Genomic DNA, 17831 nt, shown 5'->3' with positions numbered 1-17831 from the left:
TCTCATTTGGGTAGTTGGAGCTTATAGTTTTTCAATGAATTGTCACTATTTCAGACTATCCGAAAAAATATTTTTAGGAAGTGATTGTTGTTTCGTTTCTCTGATTTATCAGAATTTAGTTCAAGTAGATAATTCTGTAGTATATTCTATCAAGAAATGCAGGAGAAACTGAACATAGAGGAGTGTAATATCTTCGTTGCAAGTTATAATCGAAAATAATAAATATAGCATGTGTGAATATAATTTAAAGATAAGTTTTCTGATTCCATAGGAATAATGAATCTCACTAATAGAGAACTTTTTCCACAGACGTAGAGTATTAGGTATTACAAAAGAATTGGAAGATATAGGAGGTGTTCAATGGGGACTCTTCGTTTGTTTGGTGATTGGATGGCTAGTTGTTTACGCAGTCATACGAAAAGGGTTACATCAAAGTGGTAAGGTGAGTATTTCATATTTCATTAATTGAAAAAATTGAGCAAAATCTGTGAAACACTCGGTAGTACGGTGTACTGAAGAGTCGACTCTGGTACCGAAGGTACCATATTCGAATCTTGGCTCGGCCATAGTTAGGTTAGAGGCTAACGACCATAGTAGTCGATGTCTTCAACAAAAAGAAAAAATCCAATGAGATAATTGCACTCTCAAATGGATAACACTAAAGTGAGCTCCAATTGCATATTACTAGGTTCACCACCATGTAAAAGTCCTTGATACAAGTGCCAAAATGTGTTATTCATTCTCTAAAAAAGTTTTTATTAGGGGAATGTCACATACATATACGTACTTCAACGTTCAACATAACCAGATTTATCAGTGAATATTTCAGCGGAATTATGTCTTAATTTTGATGTTTATATCAGATTGACTTCATCAAGTATTCTTCTTCGACCTTTATAATTTAAATATCATATATTCATTAAAGTCACCATCAAGCAAAACATCAAATTAACGAAAATTGTTATTTCAATTGTAAATGCTGATTTGCATATCTATCATAGAAGACTAAGAAAGTAGGCTCACTCACTCCGAGGGTTGAGATTGCTAAATCCGTAAATATTACCAGAGCAACTTCCCTTTCACATAGCCTACAGCTCTCTGAAATGCAAGTTAGTGAAATGAATATGAATATGAAATTATGTTGTCAAAATTTTGATATTTGATATTAGATTACTTTCATCAAATAGACTCCTTTGACCCTTATAATAATCTGCTTCCATCATTCAAATCGAGATAATTGAAGTACTTATTTACAAAGGAAAATGCTGAAAATGATCTGAAATGAATTTAAATCTGCATACCTTGTTCACTCTCCGTGAGTTCATCTCTTAACTTTTGCTCATACATCCCCTTAAGAATTCATTACGTAGAAGCAGGTAGCTATGGAAATCTAATGGTAAGGCGTTTCATTCTCTAGAAATGATTTTATCAATTCTCCTGCATAACACCCAGAGATTATCGCACTCTCAAATGAATTAAGTGAGCTCCAATTTTATATTATTTGGTTCACCACCTTGTATAAGTCCTTGAAACCAGTGCCAAAAATGTGTGTTATTCATTCTCTAAAATAGTTTTTATTGGGAATTTTATATACATATACATATTTATACGCCCAACACAACTAGATATATTATATAGTTGAGATTTCAGCACAATTATGTCATAATTTTTATGTTTATATTCTCTAGCTTTCTTTAAGTAAGCTTGCTAGACCTTCACAATTTAAATACCATATATTGATTGAAGTCACCATCAAGCTAAACATCAAATTAACGAAAAATGAAATTTCAATTGAAAATGCTGATTTGCATATCTATTTCACAGAAGAGTAATAAAAAATATTTAAAAGATAACGTGTTGAGATTGCTACATGTGTGAATTTCACCAGAGTAACTTCCCTGTCAGTTAACCTACAGCGTTCTAAAATGCAAATTGGTGAAGTGAATATAAGTTAAAGTTTGAAGATTCAGTAAGTGAAGGTTCTGGCAAATTTTGTCATAATTTTGACATTTATATCAGATTGCCTTCATCAAGTAGATTCCTTTCAAATCGAGATAATTGAAGTACTTATTTGCAAAGGAAAATGCTGAAAATGATCTGAAATGAATATAAATCTGCATACCTTGTTCACTCTCCTCGAGTTCATCTCTAAACTTTCGCCCATACAGGCCGTTAAGAATTCATTACGTAGAAGCAGGTAGCTACGGAAATCTAATTGTGGCCAGGCGTTTCATTCTCCAGAAATGATTTTATCAATTCTCCTGCATACCACCCAGAGATAATCGCACTCTCAAATGGATAACAATCAAGTGAGCTCCAATTTTTATTATTTGGTTCACCACCATGTATAAGTTCTTGAAACCAGTGCCAAAAATGTGTGTTATTCATTCTCTAAAATAGTTTTTATTGGGAATTTTAAAGACATATACATATTTCTACGCCCAACACAACTAGATATATTATATAGTTGAGATTTCAGCACAATTATGCCATGGTTTTTATGTTTATATTCGATAGCATTCTTTGAGTAAGCTTTTTAGACCTTCACAATTTAAATACCATATATTGATCGAAGTCACCATCAAGCTAAACATCAAATTAACGAAAAATGAAATTTCAATTGTAAATGCTGATTTGCATGTCTATTTCACAGAAGAGTAATGAAAAATATTTGAAAGATAACGTGTTGAGATTGCTACATGTGTAAATTTCACCAGAATAACTTCCCTGTCAGTTAACCTACAGCGTTCTAAAATGCAAATTGGTGAAGTGAATATAAGTTAAAGTTTGAAGATTCAGTAAGTGAAGGTTCTGGCAAATTATGTCATAATTTTGACATTTATATCAGATTGCCTTCATCAAGTAGATTCCTTTCAAATCGAGATAATTGAAGTACTTATTTGCAGAGGAAAATACTGAAACTTATCTGAAATGAATATAAATCTGCAAACCTTGTTCACTCTCCTCGAGTTCATCTCTAAACTTTCGCCCATACAGCCCGTTAAGAATTCATTACGTAGAAGCAGGTAGCTACGGAAATCTAATTGTGGCCAGGCGTTTCATTCTCCAGAAATGATTTTATCAATTCTCCTGCATACCACCCAGAGATAATCGCAATCTCAAATGGATAACAATCAAGTAAGCTCTCCAATTTCAGGTTATTTGGTTCACCACCATGTATGAGTCCTTGAAACCAGTGCCAAAAATGTGTGTTATTCATTCTCTAGAACAGTTACCATTGGGAATTTTATATACATATACGTATTTTTACACACAACTAGATATATCAGATAGTGGAGACTTCAGCACAATTATGTCATAAGTTTTATGTTTATATTCGATTGTCCTCTTTGGGTAGGCTTCTTTGACCTTTATAATTTAAAAACCATATATTGATCGAAGCCACCATCAAGCTAAACATCAAATTAACGAAAATTTAAATTCAAATTGTAGATGCTGATTTGCATATCCATTTCACAAAAGAGTAAGAAAGAAGATCTATAACTTTACGTAATGAGATTGTTACATCTGTTAATATTACTAGTGTAATTTTCTTTTTAGTTAACCGACAGTGTTCTTAAATGCCAGTTAATGAATGCTCAAGTCAGAGTTTGTGAATTCAGTAAGTGAAGGTTTTGGCAAATGATGTCATACTTCTGATATCTATATTAGATTGCCTTCATATAGTGAACTTTTTGACCTTTATAATAACCATCTTCATTCATTCAAAACGAGACAATTGAAGTACCTATTTGCAAAGGAAAATAATCAAGTGAGCTCCCCAATTTCAGGTTATTTGGTTCACTACCATGTATACGTCCTTGAAACCAGTGCCAAAAATGTGTATTATTCATTCTGTGAAGAGGTTTTCATTCGGAATGTCATATACATATATCTATTTCAATGTCCAAAATAAACAGGTATATCAGATAGTAGAGATTTCAGCACAATGACGTCATAGTTTTGATGTTTTTATCAGATTGCTCTCATCAAGTAGGCTCCAGTGCCCTTTACAATTCAAACACCATATATTGATTAAGGTCACCATCAATCAAAACATCAAATTAACGAAAATTGATATTTCAATTGTAAATACTGATTTGCATATCTATTTCACTGAAGAGTAAGAAAGTAGATCTATAACTTTGAGTGTTGAGATTGCTACATCAGTAAATGTTACCAGAGTACCTTTCCTTTCAGATAACCTTCATTTTTCTCAGATGTAAGTTAATGTAATGTATGTTATTATTTCATAATTTTGATATTCGATATTAGATTACCTTCATCAAGTCCTTTGACCTTTAAAATACGCAGCTTCTATCATTCAAATCGAAATAATTGAAGTACTTTTCTGCAAAAGAAAATGCTGAAAATGATCTGAAATGAAATGAAGTCTCGTTTACTCTCCTCTAAACTTTCGCCCATACAGCCCGTTAAGAATTCATTACGTAGAAGCAGGTAGCTACGGAAATCTAATTGTGGCCACGCGTTTCATTCTCCAGAAATGATTTTATCAATTCTCCTGCATACCACCCAGAGATAATCGCACTCTCAAATGGATAACAATCAAGTGAGCTCTCCAATTTCAGGTTATTTGGTTCTCCGCCCTGTTCCCCTACGTCGTCCTGTTCATCCTGCTGGCTAGGGCAGTGACGCTCGAAGGCGCCGGTAATGGCCTCCTGTATTACGTGACGCCCCGTCGGGACGAATTGCTATCTCCAGGGCCCTGGATGGAGGGCACGACGCAAATATTCTTCGCATACAGCATAGGGTGCGGGGCTCTGCCGGCTCTGGGCTCCTATAATAAATTCCATCACAACAGCTACAAGTAAGTGTTTAGTTTGGACGAGTTTTGGGGTGTGTGAGAGCCGTGTGTTTCGGAATTAGGCGAAATAATGTTCAGTCGCACAAATTCTGTTGTCTCCGATGTGTTGGAGGAGGTCCTGGTGGACGTCCGTTGTAATTTGAAATATCTGACGTAATTTGCATTCGTTTAGTATTGTGTGTCGGCTTGTTTGTTAGCAGCGGCTTATTTTAAATTTATTCGTTTAACTCCACGATATTTATTCAGCGTTAGAATTGAATATTTTAGCATATCGGTATCCTAGTCCTTGTAGTACGGAGTCGCGAATCCTTCTTTCAAAAACAACTTTGAGTCTGAGTACGAATTTTTGAATAATTCTATATGGTTTTTCAATAAAAAAATTCATTTACATAGGCGTACAACTTTGCTTCCGCCGTGTTTTCCGGAAATTCGAGGCTTTATTGTAAAACTGGTTATGAAGGGTGTTTATTTTAGAGCTATTGAACTTTAAATTGCAATAAAACAACGATGGATTATTCCATTGACATGAATTTTATTTATCCGCAAGATAATCTTGTGGCATTACATTTTAGATATAATTTCTGGCATATGATCGCCACGGCTGGCTCGGATGTAGTCCAATTTTCGATGACTTTTTCCAACATTTGTGGCCGTATATTGGCAATAACACGGCGAATGTTGTCTTCCAAATGGTCAAGGGTTTGTGGCTTATCCGCATAGACCAATGACTTTACATAGCCCCACAGAAAGTAGTCTAGCGGTGTTCACTCACAAGATCTTGAAGGCCAATTCACAGGTCCAAAACGTGAAATTAAGCGGTCACCAAACGTGTCTTTCAATAAATCGATTGTGGCACGAGCTGTGTAACATGTTGTACCGTCTTGTTGGAACCACAGCTCCTGGACATCATGGTTGTTCAATTCAGGAATGAAAAAGTTAGTAATCATGGCTCTATACCGATCAACATTGACTGTAACGTTCTGGCCATCATCGTTTTCGAAGAAGTACGGACCAATGATTCCACCAGCCCATAAAGCGCACCAAACAGTCAGTTTTTCTGGATGTAATGGTGTTTCGACTCACACTTGAGTATTAGCTTCCCTCCAAATGCGGCAGTTTTGTTTGTTGACGTAGCCATTCAACCAGAAGTGCTGTTCATCGCTCAACAAAATAAAATGGACGTAGTGCGCGATACGTATTCCGCACAGAACCATTATTTTCGAAATGAAATTGCACTATTTGCAAGCATTGTTCAGGCGTGAGTCTATTCACGACGAATTGCCAAACCAAACTGAGAATAAATCATGTGATAGCTGTTAAATCGGTCGCCATCTTGAACAGTAATGCCCACTTAAAATTATATACCTCGAAAAAAAACACCCGTTATATTCATGATTCAAAGTATATCTATCGCTGACCAGTACTTTCGAGCAGCGTACGAATCTCACGTTGAAAAAACTTTTTGAAGCGATCCACGAATTGATCCAATTTTTAACTTTTTCATGAGAACGGAAGTGCCGGTCAGCCTGACCGTGTGCAATTGATCGAAACAAGTGGGAGCAACGTCTGGAGAATACGTCGGGTGGAGTAGGACCTCCCATTTCAATGCTTCCAACTCGGCTCAAACGTATTAATGTAGGATGCAGTAATTGTTCCTTGTAAATAATTGAGAGGTCAACAGGATGCTTGGAGACCTATTAGTTTCTTCAAGTGTCGAGGGTATGACAGTTTCAATGAATTTACAGGGAACGAATTGCTTTTGTATATAACTCAGAAACGAAGTGTTAATTCTTCGAGATGTCGAAGACATGTCGGGTCGAATACTCGATTGTAAATCTTAGGAGATTTACTGGGGTTAGGAAAGATCGAAAATAAGACGGTTGTACCAGATGTGTCACAACTGTGTATCAGGTTCTAGTCCTTCGAGAATATTCGATTTCCAGGAATCCGCGAAGAGCTTTGTGGGCGGTACGGCAAAACTCTTATTGAACTAGGGGCGGTACTTGGTATTTTCCCCCGATATCGGAGTGGTGCCAAGGGTGTGGTCAAGCCGGAAGAAGGGAAGTCGATATTCAGGGGATTAAGTAAGTTCCAGTCGGTGGACAGTTCAAGTCAAGTCTAAGACGAGTTAAGACTAAGTTCGGTCGGTCGAGACTCAAGAGGTACGACGTAAGACGGTTCGCGAGTTAGAATAAGAAGAGTCGCGATATATTGAATGTGTGAATAGCGGCTTCCAAATAAATCGAAAGCGAAAATAGTGTTGTTTTTCGTCTTCTTGATTTCATCCCCCTTTCATTGAGGGCAATAGGAAATTCAGTTCATATTGGTTGGGCTGCCAAGTGTTATTTATTATAAAGTCGGCTTAGTAAAGGCGGTTTGGAGATTTTTAGTGCATGGAATGTTGATAAACTTAGCGAAGCGGAACAACCTTATGTTGTTTTCGAGAATCGAGGTTGAATTATCAAAAGGCGGCCATCAAACTGTGCCGAATTTTCGCCCTACAAGAGAGGCACCTAAAACGGTCAGGATGGGATAGTAAAGGTTCCGTGATAATGTTAGCCTTTTTGAACAGACGTTTTGATTGGCACAGCGAAGGACGAGTAATCACCATTGACACATTTTTTTAAACTTTGTTCGTGGATTCTTCATGAGAATCTACTACATTGAAAAAATCAATCCTTCTCTTGGGATGTAACACTTCTGTTTACCAGATAAAATCTCCCAACCTCAACCTTATTTATTCATGTGTTTTCCACATCCAGTGGTCAGGGAATTTTAAAGTATTGCCCTCATTCCGATCGATCCTACTTCGAAGAAACCCCAACGTGTGTGTTGACCTTAAAAAACCCATCCTTTATCCCTGTACCTTTTTACTAGACGTTTGTTTTACGTCCTTATTCATGTTTTTTGGGGGAAATGTGACACGTTACCTGCTTCTGGTTTTTAAGTTGGCCCGTATCCATTCAAATAGGGGGTGTAGCCGGAAACGACGGGTCCGCATATTTCGCATCATTAAGGGGGTTGATTCGAGAATTGATGTTATTATTCTTCCTAACAATGGGGTAGTTTGTTTTCGTGAACTTGGCAGCTTGTTATTACTTTTTATGGTGTTTTGCTGTACCGTGTAATGATCAAAAAGTTGGGATAATACACTGAACGAAAAGGTACTTTTTGGGTTAATAGGAAAAAATTTTGTTATGTAATCACACTCTGTGGATTTTTAAATACACTCAGGAGCAGAAAAAAAAAGCACCTATAGTTGATATTGATTAAAGATCCGAAGAATTTGTCATTTTTTTTTATAGGTTCCCCCAATTTAGGACCACACTGTATAAATCTTTTCAATGTCCATACTGAATTTCAAGAGGATCTTATTGTCAAGGCTCCTCGTCCTGATGAAATAACAGACAACATTGATATCATAATTAATCATATCTCACATAATCCTTCATACTTTATACGGTCCCCAAGTTGAAAATGGATGAATGAATAGGTGATGAAAAGCTCTTGACTTCACGTCTGAGTTTTCTTCTTTTTTTAATTTGTTAATCGGTTTTTTGATGATTTGAGTTATTCTACGAGGAAAATAAACCATAGTATGAAATTATGCAGCCTTATAAGAGGATTATCGTTAGTCTAATGAAATTGAATATCATCATGGTATTAGATTAATATCCAACTACTACCTTAGGAAAGTACAATAAGTATTAATTCTTTCCTTCCTTTTCTTTTTATAATTATTTTTCCTAATTCTGTGGCAAATACTTTGTAGAATAAAATCGTTCGAGAATAGGTATCTCAGATTCACAATGATTTCATGGTTATATTTTATTATTATATGTTGAATGTTGGAAGGTACTCAGAAGTCTCCTGTCACGGATTCTTCTATTACCTGTCGAGTGTTCAATACAGAAAACTTTTCTGACAACCAACATTATTCAATGTTGAAATCACAACGATATTTTGGAATATTCCTCGCTACTTCGTGGCCCGTTTTTGAATTTTGAACTCGTGGAAGAATATCAATGCCTTCTGTTCTTGTATTATAAATATACTGACGAAGGAACTACAACATTCAAAAGGAGCTGTTTAAATTTGATTTTTTTTTTGGTAAAACATAGATAGTATAGCAAGGAGTATCAGAGATTGAAATTTGGAGAAAAAAGCGAAGGGTTTACAATTTTATTTAATGAATTTGTTAATAATGCGTTTGTCCACCGCTATTGTCTATAAACTCCCCAACACGTCTCGGAATTGATGCAATAAGATTTCTTCTGGAGGGATACTATCCCAAGCTACCTGTACTTCATATCTCAGAGCCGCCAAAGTCCAGGGGTGCTTGTGTAAATTTCCAAGCCTTTTACCCATGATGTTCCAAACATGCCCCACAACATAACGCCTACTATCCGGTGTACATGACGCTCAACATCAAACTGAGGTTCACGTCTTTCTCTCCGACGTCGTCTAACCCTTTTTCGGCCATCATGTGCACCCTAAGAGGATCGAGATATATCAGAAGAGATGACTTGATGCCATTCTACATTCCAGTGTTGACGTTCTCTGCACCACTGTAATCGTTGCCGGCAATGCTCAACTGTCAGAGGTAACTCAAGATGGGAGACTTTATCCGGCGGTGAACCGTTCGGACACATACAGGATAGCCTTGTTCTCCTAACCACTCATCAGCCAAAGATCGAGTTGTCGCAAATCGGTCTCTAATGGCCATAGATCTTAGACGTCGATCTTGAATTTCATTTGTACCCCTTCGACGTCCGGTGCCTACTCTTCTTCGATTTTGGACATTATCAAACCACGCTTAACAACATCCAGAATAGATTCGGTTTTTTCACGTAATTGGGTGAACTTGTTGCTGTTAAATTTACAGGGTTAGGAATATTGAAATCAGGAAACCAGTTTGGACTATGCTAACGTTTCGTTTATGAAGGGTGAGTCTTTGACTTGTTCATATATTTCAAACGAATATTTCTGAGGTCAAAAAAAACACTTTTTTCCATTACCATTTGTTCCGATTCGGCTCTGTTGAAAAAATACAAATTTCCAATATTCCTTATATTCAGATTGATTGATCTTTAATCGACTAAATGCTTGATGAACTTGCCTTGATAGTGTCCAAATTGATCGCTTGATTTCAATGGTCCTAACCCTGAATGATCGCAGATTTAAGCAGAAATGTATTTTGTCAATGAGATGAATTGAGTTGAATAATTGCAACAATGCTTCTTCTCACAAACAAGAATACTAATTCATTGCCATTGCCATTGATTCAAAATCTATACAATACTTTCCAACCTGAATAACCGAGTTCTGTTTGAATGAATTTAGAGCGAATCGATTATCGTTTTGTTTTTGAATTGGGGTGTTCATTTCAACAATTCATTCACAAATAACGCACAGGGAAATATTTCGCGAAATAAATACCTCTGTAATTTTTGAATTTTTTTAAAACATTACCCATTATTATATTATTATTCTGTTCGATACCAATTTATAATCACGAAATAGAATTGTGGAAATTTGTACATTTTCCTTCTGATATGAAATGTTGACGCGAAATGTTATTCTCAGTTTGAAAATCACATAACAATGAGAATAGGAATGACTTGGACCCAGGAGATTTTGAGTACATTCATTCATGCGCCCATTGCGCCGTTGGAGACCACGTAACTGTTTAAAGAAACTGTTCACTCTGCAATTAGTTTTTACTAAACCGGGTTCATTGCCAAAAATTATCTTACTACGATAAAAAATTCAGAATGTTTGCAAGCTTCATACTTGTCTTTTAGTTGGAAAAAATCTCACTGAAGAAACTCACTTAACCTGCTGTTTGAAAAATACGAGTCATAGAATCCTTTACTCCGATCTTGAAGAGGTTTCAATGAAACATTCCTACAGGGTGTATATTTGGCTTTATTCGTATCTCTATCACTGAATACGGAACTGTATAAATATATAAAGGCCCGCCCTTTGTGTACATTCTTTAATGTATCAGTATACAACACAAAACCTACCTCAGGGCGAAGAAAGATTTTTATATATATTTTTGTGGTGGGTTTTAAAATGTGTTATTTTAACGTCGGGGTGAAACGTGAGCACTGTTTTTTGTTATGTAGACATTATTGGCATCCTTATCTCTTTATTTCCGAGGAGAATTTCTGTCAAAGGAGCTTTGAATGAAGAGATATCATATTCGGTCCATACGTTACCGTAAATATTGACATGATCGAGTGTGTACTGAATGGAGAAAGATATAGAGCTAATGAAATTTTTGTAGGTTACTTAGGTATCCTCTGGGACGCCAATGCTAAAGTTTTAGACCTCGTGATTCTTATAGTGCACATTTGGGGAAGGGGAAAAATCATAATTTTTCCGAATTCTTTTCTGTTTTTTGTCAATAACTCGAAAACTAAGCAACAAACGGAAAAACTTTGTTTTGGCGTATTTGAAGAGCCTGAAAATTCTTATGGAAATTGCAGGCTCCTAGAAATTCTGAATTAAGGTACTAAGAGATTCCTTAATTTTGAAGGAGGTGGACTTTAACGGATGAATGTATTTTTTTTTATGTAATTTATTATTAATTTTAAATTGAGCATTCAATGTATCTTTGTATACCTAACTCTTTACTCAGTAAGTTTCTAGGCTTACAAGTAAAAATACAATTTTTCTTAAAAATTTGAAATCATTCGTCAACACAGTCATCTTCAAAATATAATAATAATTGTATTTCAAAGGTCCTCTAACTTTTTAATATTTTTTCTGTGGAATGATTTGCTTTCAAAAAATATTCTTACCTCTGCAATCACTTCTTTAGTGGAGCCAAATTTCTTTTCCAAGGGCAACTTTAAACCGTTTTTGTCGATAGAGTAGTCTGAATAACTCTTGCTTTGCTTGCACAGTATTTTTTTTTTATCGAAAAACAGTGTGTTAGTATTTCATGTTACTCCTTTTATCCATTCTTCAAACAACAAGTAAGAGTCACCTTCAGTATCTCGATCCAAACGCAACTCTAAGAGCTTTGAGTCGCATATTTTGAAACTTGTCAGCAACGACAAAAAAAATTATGTCACTGGTGATGCCTCCTGTGCATAAGAGCTGAAGGTTAATATAATAAATATACATGAGAATGTGGTCAAACTCATTTATGGTTTTTTGTTGCCTACTGACCCAGTGTCTTTGGCGTCGTGAAAGGTCTGTTCAGTTTATAAAAGGTGTTTTTTTTTAGAGCTATAGAACTTTAAATTGCAATAAAACAACAACGGATTATTCGATTGACATGAATTTTATTTATCCGCAAGATAATATTGTGGCATTACATTTTGAATATGATTTTTGGCATATGACCGCCACGGCTGGCTCGGATGTAGTCCAATATGAAGGTCCAATTTTCGATGACTTTTTTCAACATTTGTGGCCGTATATTGGCGATAACACGGCGAATGTTGTCTTCAAAATGGTCAAGGGATTGTGGCTTATCCGCATAGACCAATGAATTTACATATCCCCACAGAAAGTAGTCTAGCGGTGTTAAATCAAAAGATCTTGGAGGCCAATTCACAGGTCCAAAACGTGAAATTAGGCGGTCACCAAACGTGTCTTTCAATAAATCGATTGTGGCACGAGCTGTGTGACATGTTGCGCCGTCTTGTTGGAACCACAGCTCCTGGACATCATGGTTGTTCAATTCAGGAATGAAAAAGTTAGTAATCATGGCTCTATACCGATCACCATTGACTGTAACGTTCTGGCCATCATCGTTTTTGAAGAAGTACGGATCAATGATTTCACCAGCCCATAAAGCGCACCAAACAGTCAGTTTTTCTGGATGTAACGGTGTTTCGACATACACTTGAAGATAAGCTTCACTCCAAATGCGGCAGTTTTGTTTGTTGACGTAGCCATTCAACCAGAAGTGCGCTTCATAGCTAAACAAAAAAGAATGGACGTAGTGCGCGATACGTATTCCGCATAGAACCATTATTTTCGAAATGAAATTGCACTATTTTCAAGCGTTATTCAGGCGTGAGTCTATTCATGATGAATTGCCAAACCAAACTGAGAATAAATCATTTGACAGCTGCTAAATCGGTCGCCATCTTGAACAGTAATGCCAACTTAAAGTTATATACCTCGAAACAAAACACCCTATTTGAGTCTACTACTTTTTTCCTATCTCCTTCGTAATGACTGTCAAGCAGGTCATTGGTATCTTTATCATCAAAGAGGCTTCGCCATTACAGTGAAAAATTCCTGGTAACCCAGCTCTTCCATGTCACCCTTATTTTACAACTTCACCTGAAATCTTTCAACAATCACCACTATTTGGTTGTGAACTACTTCAACTTCCAACATTCCTGAAAGATCATGGTTTTCGGAGAATCTGTATCGAGATATTGAGAGTTAAGTGATGCTACTCTAGTTGTTGAGTAAACTTGCTGAAACACGTGTTTCCTGTATTGATAATACACAGTACAATACTGTGCAAGTAAAGCAATGATTTGTTCAATTGGGGATCGTCAGGATGTTAAAGAACTTGTTTATTATCATTATCATCAACCGAAGAGATGAGCTGAAGGCAGTGGCCTATAGCATAAATTATGTTCATTTTTCGTTTACGAAAGTGAAATCAACCGTTATAAACTGTTTTTCGTTTTTCTCGATATTTTCGCTAAACATCAAATATCTGAATATTTCCTTCCACAATAGATAAAGAGTGGAAACTGTTAAAGAAAGTGTATATATTTTTCAGAGATGCTTTGATCACATGTGTCATCAATACCCTGACTTCCGTCATTGCTGGAGTAGTCACTTTTGCTATCCTTGGTCACATCGCTCTCGAACAAAATACAGATGTTTCCAACGTTGTCAAAAGCGGACCAGGATTGGTATTTCTCACCTATCCTGGGATTATTTTAGAGTTGCCTGGTGCACCATTCTGGGCAGGAATGTTTTTCGTCATGCTCCTGGTAAGATCTAATAATAAGGGAAATATATGGATATTATAAGAATGATTTTGTCTAGGTGCTGGGTGTAGACAGCCAGTTTTGTTTGGTAGAATCCTTTATCACTGGACTGATGGACAATTGGTCCCAGGAATTGAGGCCATACAGGATTCAGTTTACAGCATGCGTTTGCGGAGTGATGTTCATTTTGGGAATACCCATGGTGACACAGGTGAGTTATTTCAAATTTCATCTTCATAATCTAGAATAAAAAAAATATACCTGGTAATGAAGTATGTTTCTACATGTCAAAATGAATAGGTAATTTGAAATGAAAATAAAGATATCGGTGAATATAATCGAAAGAGAATATATTATCCAATGCGAGGAACAGAGATAAAATCCCAGTAGTTGAATAATAGTGTTCAAGATAGGCTTCGTAGATGAATTTTGGATGCCGTACTAACCTAATTTTTCAAAGCTTGCGGGCTGTAATTTCCCCTGTTGTCTTTTATTTCTCATACAAATCCTGAAATGATTATTTGTGTGGGAAATCTCTCAGCTGGAAAAATAGTTTTTGAAGTTAGTGAAGGATGTATAGCTTGTTCATGACTATCTTCCAGGAGGAATAATATTTATTCTGCAACAAACTTGTAATGTCTCAAGATTTTTTTCAATTTAATGAAAGCGAACGAGAACGGGAAATGCTAGGAATTGTAGTTATTTATTATTCGACGCAAGGAGGCAATCGATTTATTCTCGGCTGTAGTCGCATAGTGGAAAAAATCAACATCCAAGGCAAAAAGCTTAATTTTCTTATTGCATTATATTTTATTTCATTCTCTGAAAAATAAAATATCGAATGGACAATCAGTTGGTACAAGGTTTTTCCATTTTGAATATACCGCTATTTGGGCGACAGTCCATTTTAAAGCAGCCACTTGTCATTTGACACATGAAAACTACGTCGACGTCATCAGTAAAAAGTTTCAACAACGCACTTATTACTTATTACAAAAATGTGAATGTGATGTGAAGACTCAAAACCGTGTGTGTCGTTCGAGAACAGCTGAGAATTTGTTGCTATAGCCAAAATGTTGACGTACACCCAGGTTTGTTGATTCCTCGTCGATCTTGGGAATTAATTTTATTAATGATTTTTTATATCCTGAATTGAAAGATATCGATGTGGACGATATTTATTTTCAACCAGATGGCGCTACTTTTCAGACGAGTAAAAACGGAAAAATAGCACTTCTGCAAAAAAATTTCCTGTCCGTGATACTTTTCGAAAAAGTGGTCACAATTGGTCACCGAGATTTTGTCTCCACAATCGATTCAAGACCTTGAAGATGGATTACGTTATTGAGGACATACTGCCGCAAATATTCGAATTGGTCATAGAAGATTTTAGCGAAAGGATATGGTGCTGCAACCGTAGCCGTGGTGGCATTTTTCTATGGTTATAGTATACCTTTCTCTTCACAACGAAATAAACATCCATTGATTTTTTGAAATATACACTTTTTTTAAATATCAAAATGAAACTTGTTAGTTGAAATCCCTTTATACTGGATTGGACCCCAAACTTCTGGGCTCGGATTTTTGAATTCCAGCTGGGAATGAGATTTTCTGGTTATGGGGAACCGTTCGAATATTCGCTGTTGCTGGAAAAACTAACAATGCAGTGCCTGAAGTGGCGATGGGACATACTAGACAAAAAATAACTGGTTATTTTAACTCGTACAAGCTGAAAGCTTCTGAGAGCTCTCATAGAGGTTAAAGAAAATCGGGATAGAAAAGATTGAAAGTATACGAGGTGTTCTACAAGCTCTGTCATAAACTTTGACAGATTAAAGCTGCAATCTTTCTGAACATTTCTTTCCTACGAACAAAGGCCCGATTCGTTTTCGTTTACAAGAGAGAAAAGGTACCTACTGACAATGAATTGACAAGTGTATTTATGCTCATTTCTAAATACACATTTTTGTCATTGATAAACCATATCATTTAAAATGAATACAATTTTTGGAGCCATTCATTCCTATTGAAAATACTCGAAATCGGACATATGTTCCCATAATGTTTTTTGTTAAGAAGACATGATCTTTCATATTATCGCAAAATATTTCGGTCAGTTAATGAATCACTCAGTCTAAGCTTCGTGCATAATTTCGTATTAATAGCAGCATTATTACTATAAAAAAATCAAGGAGAATATCAAAAGAGTTCGGGAGACCGTGGCGGGGTTCAGGTATCGACTATCTCCTTGATCTCGGCTGAAATGTTCAGACAAAATTTTAACCAAGATAATTTTTTCTGGAGTGTTTGTTGATGGTCTGACGGAGGAGAAAGAATAACAGGGGATAACCAAGGTACAAGCTTATTCGTTTCCTCAACGAAATTTTTACACTTAGAGACTCTAATTCTATTTTTTCATTGAATGTCACTCCACAGATCAATTGAGTAATTATATTCCAAAACATAATGATTGATCTTCAGTGGCACTTATTTTGAAGATTTAGGGGCCACGAAGAATAGACCAACACTGTGTTCAACAGCCTAAACAATATATCGAATATATTAAATATATTGAAGAAAAACCTGCAATATAAGAAAACGTCAATCATCATTGAAATATCTTCATGCAAGTAGCATAAAGTGAACACGAGCAAGCAGAAATCTACTAAATGGTGGTTAGAATGAGGTTTGGTATTAACAAGCCTCGAACAAACAACGACATTAACTCACGCCTTGCATCTCAGTACTTACTAATTTCGACGTTATAATAAACCTACAACCTTCAAAGAGAAGATTTAAACTACCTGCAAGGAAGGAAGCATAATGTAAAACAATATTAATATTAATTTCACCTCAATATCACGAATATATTCAGCTTTATATCTCGAAGAAGTGCGTTTGTTAAGTCATTCATAAAATTTGATAAATATCTTCTGAAACATTTATAAGACGGAAAATACCTACCACCCGACGTGATAATTTTCAATTTTATGTCAAGAGCGCTATAAATTTCAGTAGGTTATGATATTCATGCCAGAATAAAATTATCAGACCCATGAATTGAACTTTCAGCGTTTTTCAGGACACGAGACGCAATAAGGAGAGTTATTCAAAGCCAACAATATTTCGAACAACGTGCGAGTTTTTCGGCATGCAATAAAGTTTTCCGTTCTATGATTAAAAACATCCCTTTTTTCAGAGTTTACTGAAAGTACCAGAGGCAGCCGCCTAATGGAAAATTGTCACTAGTTACTTTTCCTGAATTTTTCGTATTTTGTTGAATATAACTTCCTCAACAAAGAAATTAATGGGTCCAACTCTATCATATGATTAATTTTCGAGATAAATGGTGTCCAAGTTGGAAAATGGCATTTCTTCAGAGTAACATCTTGAATGAAATCTTTTTGCGCGACAAATATTGCTTCACCATGAGGTAATAACGGGTGTTTTTTTTCGAAGTATATAACTTTAAGATGTCAATAATGTTAGAGATGGCGACCGATTTAGCATCTGTCAAGTGGTTTATTCTCAGTTTGGTTTGGAATTCATCATGAATAGACTCACGCCTGAACAAAGCTTGCAAATAGTGCAATTTCATTTCGAAAATAATGGTTCTGTGCGGAATACGTATCGCGCACTACGTCCATTTTATTTTGTTTAGCGATGAAGCGCACTTCTGGTTGAATAGCTACGTCAACAAACAAAACTGCCGCATTTGGAGTGAAGCTAATCCTCAAGTGTATGTCGAAACACCGTTACATCCAGAAAAACTGACTGTTTGGTGCGCTTTATGGGCTGGTGGAATCATTGGTCCGTACTTCTTCAAGAACGATGATGGCCAGAACGTTACAGTCAATGGTGATCGGTATAGTGCCATTCCTAAATTGAACAACCATGATATCCAGGAGCTGTGGTTCCAACAAGACGGCGCAACATGTCACACAGCTCGTGCGACAATCGATTTATTGAAAGACACGTTTGGTGACCGCCTAATTTCACGTTTTGGACCTGTGAATTGACCTCCAAGA

General features: G+C 36.1%; 1 protein-coding gene across 2 annotated transcripts in view; it reads left to right on the top strand.

The window, feature by feature from the left end:
- The window catches only part of LOC123680436 (sodium- and chloride-dependent GABA transporter 1-like), a 68165-nt gene that overhangs the window by 19153 nt on the left and 31181 nt on the right, over positions 1-17831 (top strand). For both annotated transcript variants that reach the window (XM_045618335.1, XM_045618334.1), the window contains exons 5-8: positions 310-442; positions 4590-4828; positions 13590-13806; positions 13862-14014. In XM_045618335.1, the coding sequence (XP_045474291.1) occupies positions 310-442; positions 4590-4828; positions 13590-13806; positions 13862-14014 (742 nt within the window). The remainder of the gene's footprint in view (positions 1-309; positions 443-4589; positions 4829-13589; positions 13807-13861; positions 14015-17831) is intronic.

The sequence above is a fragment of the Harmonia axyridis genome, chromosome 5 (genome assembly GCF_914767665.1).
Source record: "Harmonia axyridis chromosome 5, icHarAxyr1.1, whole genome shotgun sequence".
Classification (NCBI taxonomy): Eukaryota; Metazoa; Arthropoda; class Insecta; order Coleoptera; family Coccinellidae; genus Harmonia; species Harmonia axyridis.
Note: the sequence above shows the minus strand (reverse complement) of the source record. Positions and strands in the feature narration are given on the sequence as shown.